The sequence below is a fragment of the Anguilla anguilla genome, chromosome 8 (assembly GCF_013347855.1).
Source record: "Anguilla anguilla isolate fAngAng1 chromosome 8, fAngAng1.pri, whole genome shotgun sequence".
Classification (NCBI taxonomy): Eukaryota; Metazoa; Chordata; class Actinopteri; order Anguilliformes; family Anguillidae; genus Anguilla; species Anguilla anguilla.
In genome coordinates, this window is record NC_049208.1 from 47,553,406 (window position 1) to 47,564,731 (window position 11,326).

The following is an 11,326-nucleotide window of genomic DNA, read 5'->3' on the forward strand; positions in this document are numbered from 1 at the left end:
ATTCAGGTTTTAGCCTGAAGCGGGGGTCTAACACAAGCCAAACATACATGTATAGATGATCAGAATTGTTTGCAAGTTCATGCCAGTTTTAATGCAAATTTATCAGGATTGAAGAATATTACATTATTTATTTAGCAGACACTTTTATCCGAAGCAACGTACAATAAGCGTTATGAACCTTAGAGAACTGGGAAGTATATAGTTGTTACACAGATATATCGTAGTTTTGAAATCTTTCAAAAGTTTTATTACTGCATTGTCTTATTGTTTTTGTCTTTGAAGAAGTCATTTCGGGTGCATAACACACATTAGATCCCTGAATAGCTGCAGCAATTTCATGAAAGAACATTTCCATTGTGTACTGCAATCAGGGTTCTAAACCTTCTACCACATTTGAATGTCCCAACATACCCCTGTATCACTAGATAGGAGCTAAAGACATAGTGATAAGCACTATAATGGGCAACTAAGAATTCAACCATCATAACCGAGCCAAACAAAAAACCGTTTGCAATTAGTCATTACAGAATGGCTGTATAGGACAGCTGGATACCAACAATATCTATTGACCTGTTCAGATTCCATGCTCAAGAAGCATGATCATAAATATAGAAACTTCCCTGGAACTGGAAGCTTATCAATTTATGATGTTTCTTGACTGATAATCAGACTGCTTCTTTTGAGAGCAACTTTAGGCCTACAATGCCTTTATCTCTCCAGTGAACACTGAAAACACTCACTTTATCTCCATCCCAAATACTGCAGTCTGCTGACTATAATCCACCTGCTTCAGTTTGCTGTTTCACAGTGCATAAACGCACACAACTCACTGATTCATAGGAGATAATCATCTTCACTACCTATAGGCATCTTGTCCAGGCAGTGTGGTGGTGAGCATTCTTGCGCAAAATGGCCGCCGTGCATCACCCAGACGCACGCTACACATTGGTGACGGCTGAAAGGCGTTTCCCCGCCACGCAGCGCAACGCCCCTTGAGATCGTGAAAGGCGCTATAAAGAGAGTCCATTGTCCCCTAAGAACTCGTTTGCATTTTGGAACCCTCCATTTTAACATGACTGGATTGTCACCCCAGGATTCAAGTGATTGACATGCAATGTGATGCCTTTCCCAGGAGCACAAGGACGGCTCTCTCTCTGACCGAATGTCCCTCTAATGCCCCTCTTCCCCAAGCAGGTGCTCCACGGTCTCAAGCTGATTTCTTACCATGCCTCTGGTGGGACGTCCTGTTGGGAGACATGTAGCTGGCCACAGTCGCACGAGTAGGGAGCGTTTTAAAAGGTAGTTGGATTTCGGAGAGTAAAAACACACACCATTGCATACCCCAATATTTATTCCCATAATTCATAAATTACAGTTTACAAAAATAAAATATGCATATACGTTTCATTTCTTTGTCAAAGCTGTATTACTTTTTTGAGAAACACAAACACATCCTGTCAGTATCAATGTTTTCTGTCAAGTCCAGTTTAACCCTTTAAGGTGTGAGATCACAAACATGTGATCAGAATGTTCTCAACTGAACATTCTAATGCTGACGTAACAATCACTACTGGTAACTGAAGTCAATGGCGTTCTAGAACAATGGCTTAGAATTTTTTTTTTTTTTCTAAATGACCTACTCTTCAAAGGGTTACATGGTAAAAATTCACCCCATTCGCACAGCTTCATTTCACAGATCAGTGAGCGGAGAGGAAGAGGAGATGAACTGAAGAGCTCTGCAGAAGAACAGCGCTAAACTCGCACTCAGAGCGAGCTGGCCGACGTTAGGAGGGGAAAACATTCTAAATAACGAAGCCCATTCACACTTTTCCTCAATTTCAGCTCATTCGACTTGGTTACATTTCCGACGAAACTAATTTCCACACCGAAGACGAACGCGCTCCGTCTCTCCAGCGCGTCCGGCAGAGGCGAGCAGGAGCCCGCAGCACGGTGGGACTCTCAAGCTCCTCCCGGCTGGATGACCTTGGAAAAGCCGACGCCCTCAAGAGTTAAAACCACACCAGTCTGCGTTGTCAGGGTTGCAGTTCTCTCCCCCCCCCCCCCCCCCCCCCCCCCCGACAGGAACTCCAAGAGTTGGCCATGGCAACGGCAAGGCAGCCAATGTAATTAAAGGAGCAATGAGAGAGCGGAGCTCGCTCTCTGACAGACTCCTCCTTTCTTCCCAGACCCTTATCGCCCCGTAAATCCTCCAAAGTACCTGGCGAAGACGGAGCCTTCGTCCCGCTGGTCAGCGGAGGGGGAGGAGAGACCTGGAGGAAAACAAAATAAAAAAATTTTTTTTTAAAAGTTAAACTTGCAGCCACGGTAGCAAACTTTGAAGACGCTCTCACGCAAGAAAAAGAGTAAAATTTTTACTTCCACTTCACATAAATTTCAATCTTGTGACAAAGAATACTATGGAGAGGGCAAGGAAACAAATATAGATTAATAATCCATGCATCCATCCATTATCTATACCCACTTCTCCTGTTCAGGGTCACGGGGGGGGGGGGGGGGGCTGGAGCCTATCCTAGCGTGCATTGGGCGAGAGGCAGTAAATAAATGAACAATTAATGGGTAAAACCGAGCAGGGACAAACTCGTCTTGTCAGTTACTAAGGACTAAGGACAGGCTAAAGCACGGTCAGAACTAGCAGTTTCAATTCAGGGCCGATTCAGCCACTGCAAGGTCACTGTGTGAGTCAGCAGCGGAGGCTATGCTAACCTGCTTCTGGTAACATCTCCAGTGGCTGAAACTACTGCTTTTACAAGACATTAAGTTCCAGAAGGAGCGCGATGCCAAACATAGGCTTTGAATACAAGGTGCAAAGACTATTTAGCCAATCGATGTCTTAACCAATTTGGTACTGAAATGCATCAACAAAAAAAAAAGTTGACGTTGTGATCCGCCAAAATTGGAGTCTGACATCCCTGCTGTAACGTGGGTAATGTGCATGCATGTGTGTGTGTGGAGATGTGTGTTTGTGGTTTTGTGTGTGTGTGTGTGTTTGGTTGTGGTTGTGTGTGTGTGTGCGTACGCGAGTCTGTGTGTGTGTAGTTGTGTGTTTGTGGTTGTGTGCATGTGTGTGTATGTTTGTGTGTGTGAGGGTGTGTGTATGTGTGTGCAGATGTGTGTGTGTATGCGTGTATGTGTGTGTGTATGCGTGTGTGTGTGTGTGTGTGTGTGAGTGTGCGAGTGTGTGTGTGTGTGCGAGTGTGTGTGTGTGTGTGTGTGTGCGATGTGTGTATGTGTGTGTGTATGTGTGTGTGTATGTGTGTGTGTGTGAGTGTGTGCGACTGTGTCTGTGTGTGTATGTGTGTGTGTGTGCGTGTGTGTGTGCAGATGTGTGTGTGTATGCGTGTATGTGTGTGTGTGTGTGTGTGAGAGTGTGTGTGTGTGTGCGAGTGTGTGTATGTGTGTGTATGCGTGTGTGTGTGTGTGTGTGTGTGTGTGTGAGTGTGCGTGTGTGTGTGTGTGTGTGTATGTGTGTGTGCGATGTGTGTTAGCTGCAGTATGGGTTGAGGGGGGGGTGCAGTACTGACTGGGTCCTGAAGGTCCCAGTAGATCCTGTGGCCCCCCGTCCACAGGGCCCGAGCGCGTGACTGTGGTCTCCTCATTACCCTGCCCGTCTCTCACCGTCCTCCTCTCCTCCACTGTCTGAGAGAGAGAGAGAGAGAGAGAGAGAGAGGGGGGCGGGGGGGAGGGGGGCAGAGAGAGGGACAGGGAGGGGGGGGGGGGGAGTGAGGGTGTGTGAGAGAGAAAGGGAGGGAGAGAGAGACATAATGAGGCAGGGCAGCAGAAATAAGAGGTAGATGACTCAGAAAGCAAAAGGGTGAGGAGAACACAGCGAGAGAATAAAGACAAAGAGGAAGAGAAGAAAGAGAAGGAAACTGGAGAGACGGCCTAACAGGCCACATTTAATTCACGCTGTGGGTCTTTTCCTGGATTTATTGCATGTCTACGGGAAATGAACACTGAGTACACAAATTAAAACCACTTAACAGATACTTGCATTTTTTTTAAAGTTAGAAAAGTGGAGGGTAACTGGAAATATCAGGTCAACATTTTCAATTTGCACAAAACTTGCATGGGAAAAAAAAAAGGTGAACGTTTAATCAAGGTTCTGCAACCCACACGTCAGGTTTGTGCAAATCACGTGATTCCGTTTTCACAACAAAAAGCCATTTGGGAGCACCTGTCTCAGAGGGGGGTTTTTTTTCCGTGCAAACAAAAGAACTCCACAGTAACTAAGTTGCAACATTCTAATGGACACTTAGGAACTGTTGCCAAGCAACTGCTCATCGTGCAATGCCACAAAGACATATGCAGCCAAGTCACCACAAAAAGGTTCAAACAAACGGTTTTAAAAAAATAGAAACACAGGCACAAAATAAGTTACTGGGCATCGAATTGAAACCCTGACGAAACGAGGACGGAGATCCCACGTTACCCACCCCGTCTGGTTTGACCACTTTGGTGACCGTGACCGACTGGAAGAAGGACCTGGTCTTGGGCCGGGCCGGTTCGGGGGTCAGAATCTGGTCCAGACCTTCGGAGGAGACCCGCGAGTCCAGATCTGGAGGAGTTCAATTTTTCAATTCAATTCAATTCAATTCAATTCAATTCAATTCAATTCAATTCAATTCAATTCAATTCAATTCAATTCAATTCAATTCAATTCAATTCAATTCAATTTGTATAGCACTTTTTACACAGAATTGTCACAAAGAGGCCTTACAGAGTAGCAAGGCAAGAGACAGAAAAAAGAGCAAACAGAGCAAACACCAGGCCGGAACATCTTAATAGCAGGTATATAAGGTAAAAACTCCCAGTGGGGAGAAAACCCTCAAACGGCAGCGAGAAAAAACTCCCCAATGGGAATAAATCTGTAGAGGAACCCAGCTATGGAGGGGGGAGCCCATCCTCCACTGGCCAGCCTGGTGCAAAGTAGCAGCAGAATGGAATGTGGCAGAAATGCTACAAGGGATCTATCACAGCAAACAGAATGGGTTAAGCAGGTTACAGCTGAGGTGAAAGCAAACAGGAATAACAGTTTTTTTTTTAACGTGACACGGGACAAAAAGCAAGGACGGAGCCTCCCGCCGGCCTCCTACCTCGGTCCTCCCTCGGCGCGTCCTCCTCCCCTCCTCCTCCTCCTCCTCCTCCTCTCCTCGCGCCTCCTCTCCAAATGTCACCGAACTGCGTCACAGACAGGAAGGAAACGAGGACGGGAAGGGGGAACGGGGAGGGGGGGGGGAGAGGGATAGAGAGAGAGAGGGAGGGGGGAGACAGAGAGGGGGAGGGAGAGAGACAAACAAAGAGGGAGGGAGGAGAGACAGAGAGAGGGGGGAGGGAGAGAGACAAAGAAAGAAGGGGGGGGGGGAAGAGAGAGAGAGAGAGAGAGATTAGTCCTGACCAGGTACAGGCTCAGTGACCACACCTTAACAATTGAAAAAGGTTTCCATAAAAAGTCATGGTTGCCCAAAGAGGAACGTTTGTGTGGTCACTGTAAGACATGAGAGGTGGAGACAGAGATGCACTTCCTCCTAGCCTGTGAAAAATACTCTGAAATAAGGAAAACATATTTCAACAAATTTTCTAAAATTATAAAATCATTTCCTTCGCTGACAAACACAGAAAAGCTGAAAATAGTTCTGGGAGAAGGGTCAACAGCCCCACTCGCAGCAGAATGCGTTTCAGCCTATCACAACCTGAGGGACAGTGAGAAACTACCCAGGTAAAAGGTACAATGTGCTACCTGTTCAACTTGTAAATATAATTACAGTTAACTAAATCCTAGTATAAATAGTCCATTGCTTTTTTCTCTCTTTTCCCCTTCTATTTGGAATTCCTGTATTTGTGTGTGTTTTTTTATTTTTTTATTTATTTTTATGTAATGCTTTGGCAATATTTACTGTATGTATTTCATGCCAACAAATTAGCCTCACTCAGCTCAATATGTCTAAGTCTGCCATCTAGAGGAATAGTGAGTAAACATTAACAATAGAGGAACACTGTATATTGGAAACAAAAATAAACACCACTGAATAATAATACGTAGTAGTTCATAAATGGCTGTTCTTTTTGTAGTTACTACAATTGATTGCTGTCATCACTACGCTTGGGAAATATGCATTTTGAAATATGCAATGCCAATAAAGCATTTGAATTGAAACTGAAATGAATGAATGAATTCGAGAGAAAGAAAGAGGGGGGGAGAAAGAGGAAAATGTTAGGAAAAAGGCACGGAGGGAAGAGAAAAACTTGTCGACATTTGAAGAAAAGCTCCTCGGTGTGCTCATAACACAACTTCATAACACAATTCATTAGCTGGTGGGTTACCAAGTGGTTGCCAGCATGTGACTGGAAGATGCTGGACAGCGTGTGTGTGTGTGTGTGTATGTGTGCGTGACTGGAAGATGCTGGGGTATATGTGTGTGCATGTGTTTGTGAGTGCCTGCTTGCATGTGCATGTGGGTACGTGCATGTGTGTGTGTGTGTGTGTGTCTGTGCGTGAGCTTGGGACAGGTGTGGTGTTCCCAAACCTTAGGGAAGGGGCTCCAATGAGGGAACGGGGAGCTGGAGGGCGGGGCCTCTGAGGGGCGACGAGGGGGGCTGTCCGGGGATTTCAGCATGAAGTCCCTGAGGGACTGCCCACTGGCTCCTGCCCCGCCCCCCTCAGGGCCGTCCTGAGCAGGCGGAGCCTCGATACTGGGGACCCCTGCAGTGAGGGAGGAGAGAGGAGTTAGTGCAGGGTTCCCTAAACCATGGGCAGGACTACTAAGGTGTGAGTGTGTGTAGGGGGTGGGGGGTGGGGGTTCACGTGGGTCAGGGGTCATAAGAAAAAAAATGTACTCCAAATTAAATGAAGTTACTCAAAGGTAGCTGTGTAATTTCCAAAGCTATGTGAAACCTTGTATCAAACTGCGGTATACTAGCATACAACAGAACACAGATGAGAAAACGTATAAAAGTTAAACATTGCATCAGTGAACACCCGTTTACCGAATTTTCCAAAATTTGGCTGTTGTTCCCACTGGCCTAGTCGGCCGAATAGTTCCTCCATCTCCCTGAAGACATCGCCGAAGAACTGCGGCTCCTGCACCCGTAGTCCGCTCGGGCCGAAGCTAAACCCGAAACGCATAGCCTCGTCAAACGGGTCCTGGTGGTCTTGATCGTAGCCGCCGAAGAAGAAATCTTGGCCGTCCTCATCATCGTCATCGTCATCGTCATGAGTCATGGTGTCAAAGAAAGGATCCCTGCGTGTATAGCTCAAACCAGTCAGCAGTCTTGATACATTTTGTGCAACTCAGATTGTTCGTACGAATTGCAATCGTCCCAATTAACTTTACAATCATTGTCATGCATTTTTGAACATTTTTCACCCTTAATACTTAAATATAACGGATTCAATTCTCCTGATCCAGTGCGGTAACTCCACGAAGTTAAATCCAAATCTATTCACAACATGTGTACTATTCGCAGAACGAAAATATCGAGAGCAATTATCCATAGCCATCTGCAACATTTTATGTGCCTCATTAAACTGATACAGTGCAGTGGTGACATTAAGTTGCTACTGTCAAAACACTCAAATGGTCCACTAGCTCTCTATAGGGGACTAACTAGGGTGTCAGCCAATTTCTAGAAAAAACATGCATTCTCACCGCCTGTTCCATGTAAGATTAGCCAATTAGAATAAGATAACATAATCTAAACCTGCAAATTCGTCGCTTGTCAACATTCCCTAACGTAGATACTGCCGACTGTGGGTCCATTATCCAAAGAACTTTCCAGAATACAATAACACGAAAGAAATAACGTTAGCTAACTTATCTAAACGTCGGTGGTTAATCAGTTATCACACCAGTGGTAGCTACAGAGTATTCAGAAAGCCAGTTCTTGAGCTAGCTGTCAACGTGTTTTCTACTTGACAGAAGCAAGCCTACTACAATGTCCTTGCTAGTCTAGCTACAAGCTAACCAGCCAAGTTGCTAAAAACACAGTCGCAACAATTGAGAAACTAGCAAAATTCAACTTATTTTTATACTGTCAATGTCCTAATCATACCTTCGGCCATCTCCACGATGTTGACCTCCAGGCACCCCAAAAAACCCACGAAACAAATCAAATACGCTCATTTAATGCCTTATACTAGTATTACACTATCACTGTTAGTGCCCCTCACATTAGCAAGCAACTGCAAACTAGTGACACGGAAACGTCATGACTTTCTGAAAATGATGTAACATCCGGTAATTTAACACCGTAAAACCTAGATAATAAGCACCAGCAACACCAGTACCTACCGTCTCAGTGAATACAGTATTTTCAACCATGGCTTTTATTCCACGTGCAGTTTGCATGCCCTGATATTTAATTTGCTTAAAAAAAAAAGAAATATGGAAAAATGGAAACTGCGATCACGCCATTTGCACTTGAAAAAGCTCTGTTAACCCTCCTATTATGTTTGGGGTCAAATTGACCCCATTCAATGTTTACTGTCTCTAAAAATATGGTTACCCTATTTTCTTCAGCTAGATATTTCATGACTTTTCCTAACTTTATGGGGAAAACATGGCAAACATGAAATTAACTGAAAAAATTATTTTAAATGTCCTGTACACATGTTGTACGCATCAGTGTTGTTGGGGTCATTTTGACCCCAAACTCTATTGATATATAAAACCATCATTTTGATCTTGTTTTTGTTGTGTTGGCTGAGGGCACTTTCACATGAATTTGTGTGTGTGTGTGTGTGTGTGTGTGTGTTTGAGAGAGAGAGAGAGAGCATGCATGTGTGTGAGGAGAAAACATAGTTCCCACGAGATCTCCGATCATTCTCGCAACATGGGGGCGGGGGCAAACTTATAATAAGGGCTGCACACACAGCCAGCCCTCTAAACCATTTCTCTTTGCATTTGTGCCTCAACTAAAGATTTTGACAATGACCACCAGACAGAGGTATATATTTTCTCCTACTGATGTTCTGTCACAGATCTTGGAAGGTGAAAGTGATTTAGATGAGGATATGTCTGAGACTGAGGATAATGTTGAGGAGGACCCTGACTATGTGGTATCCTCCTCTGATGATGAGAATGAAGCCTTTGAGATACCACATTCTGACCCTCCTTTTGTTTCTCAACCACCAATAAACCGTCCTGTCATCTCTCAACCACCAAAAGATCCTCCTGTCATCTCTCAACCACCAAGAAACCCCCGTCATCTCTCAACCAACAAGAAACCTTCCTGTCATCTCTCAAGCCCCAAGAAATACCCGTCATCTCTCAACCACCAAGAACTGACATGTTCACTTCCAAAAATGCAGAACTAATATGGTTCGGATCCCCAGTTGAAAGACAGGGTAGACTTAGTGCTGCTAATGTCATCAAAATGGTTCCAGGCCCCACCAGATATGCTAGCAGTCATGTACAAGACAAAGTCTGCATTTGAACTCTTCATAACACCATCAATGCAAAAGGATATTCTTGAGATGACAAACTTAGAGGGGAGGCATGTGTATAGTGACAATTGGAAAGAGCGGGATGTGACCCACTAGCAATCCTATATTGGGTTGCTTATTTTGGCAGGAGTGTACAAGTCAAAAGGTGAAGCAACAGCAAGCCTTTGGAATGCTGACACTGGTAGGGCAATTTTTCCAGCTACAATGTCTCTGGAGACATTACATGTTTTCTCCCACATTATACGTTTTGATGACAGGGAAACAAGGCAGGGTCGACAGGAGCGAAACAAACTTGCACCTATCTCGTCTGAATTAAGAACTGATACCTAGTTGAGCTGTTATGTTCATTTTTTATCAAAACTCAATTCTGGTGATTAATTTGCTTTTTATTGGTGTTTCTTCATTATTGAATACCTGTCATATGTTACTTATTGATGTTCTAAAGTGTTTTCTGAACCTAAACATTTGAAATGTTTGACATTTTTAATATTTTTTCCCTCTGGTCAAATTGACCCCGAACATAAAATGTTACTATGCTTGATAATAAAAAGTGTGTTTCTTTCCAAATGTTATTTTTCTTTTTTAATGAGCACTTAATACCAACATAAAGCCCTGCAAACACCAAAACATACTTTGTTTTCCATTTTAGGTCAATGAATGAGATTGTACAGTCATTTGCATATTTTGCAATAGTCATATAAAATCAATACTTGATGTATAAGGGGAGGATGGGGGGAGTCATGTTTTATTTACTGGGGTATTATGATGGTCAGTAGAAAGGCCTAAAGTAGCTGAGAGAGAAACTTTGGTAACACTTTGTTACAATTATTTTCTGCAGGTTTATACTGCTGGGGTCAAATTGACGCCAAACATAAAAGTTGTTAGTTAATTTGAACATAATAGGAGGGTTAAGCTATCTTCGCTTAAAATTCTAGTGCGTGGTCCACATTACTTTTTATGGTAACTAGCATTTCAGCTCACTTTTTTGTCATATTTCCTCAAGCAGGAGGGGGTTCAGCCAGTTTTGAGGAAAGGTGCGTATTAGTGATTCACAGGTAAGAAGCTGAGCTTATTCCCAGAAGCCATACCAACCAAATTCAAAATGCTTAATTGTGCCAAAGTCATCCGATGGTAGCCTACGTTTACTCTGTGAACTCGACTGAAAGTGTTCATGGCTTGGGAGAACTGTTACATAATGAGTATTGTACCTTAGTTGTTGTACCTGTGTTTGTAGTTGTTCCAATGACCTTTGGTATGCACTTTTTGTACGTCACTATGGATAAATGCATCCGTCAAATAAATGTAATGTAAAAACCACCAGTGACTTCACTATAGCTTAGATGTGGAGGGTGTGCTGCACTCCTATTGCAGCAAGCCATTCAGAAGCAAAAAAATCTTGTGCCAAAAATGCAGAGTATTGCTTATATATCTACTAGATACAGAAATTGGAAAAAAATGAATTGGCTAGCTTTGCAATGCATTCAAGGTGCCCAGCCCACAAGACTGCTGTGAGCACTCACCTTCAAGAGTGCAAACCAGTACACACCCAGATTTCAACAGCCAAGGCTCAACAGCTAAGAGAAGCAAGGTCACGTAAAAAATTGTGGGCTCAATGCAATTTCTAGGCCGTCGAGGTTTAGCTATTAGGGGCCGTGAGAATGGAAGTCGTAACCTGCACCTGTTGCTCAAACTCAAATCAGAGGGTGATCCAGCGCGCTCTCTCTCTCTTCGGTCTCTCTCTTCACTCTCTAATTTTTCTCCCTCTCTCTCAGTGCTCTCTCAACACACTCATAACTATACCAGCCCAGAAGTTCAGAATGACATAACTGGCTAACGACGTCGTTTGGGAGATTGCATCCACGA

At 43.9% G+C, this 11,326-nt stretch overlaps 1 protein-coding gene across 1 annotated transcript; it reads right to left on the minus strand.

Moving 5' to 3' along the window:
- Window positions 1–1,333: 1,333 nt before the first annotated feature.
- Window positions 1,334–8,231, minus strand: hax1 (HCLS1 associated protein X-1). The gene is made up of 7 exons (XM_035427806.1): window positions 8,071–8,231; window positions 7,006–7,259; window positions 6,546–6,721; window positions 5,115–5,199; window positions 4,455–4,576; window positions 3,543–3,657; window positions 1,334–2,270 (listed from the first exon to the last, which is right to left on the minus strand). Exons 1-7 carry the CDS (start codon window positions 8,139–8,141, stop codon window positions 2,191–2,193), a joined length of 903 nt encoding a protein of 300 aa, XP_035283697.1. The 5' UTR covers window positions 8,142–8,231; the 3' UTR covers window positions 1,334–2,190.
- Between the last annotated feature and the right edge of the window lie 3,095 nt (window positions 8,232–11,326).

Coding starts and splice junctions, on each gene's coding strand:
- hax1 (XM_035427806.1), bottom strand. CDS start 8,141: ATGAGCGTATTTGATTTGTTTCGTGGGTTTTTTGGGGTGCCTGGAGGT. Junction 7,260..8,070: donor CATCGTGGAGATGGCCGAAG/GTATGATTAGGA, acceptor CTATACACGCAG/GGATCCTTTCTTTGACACCA. Junction 5,200..6,545: donor ATTGGAGCCCCTTCCCTAAG/GTTTGGGAACAC, acceptor TCTGTGACGCAG/TTCGGTGACATTTGGAGAGG.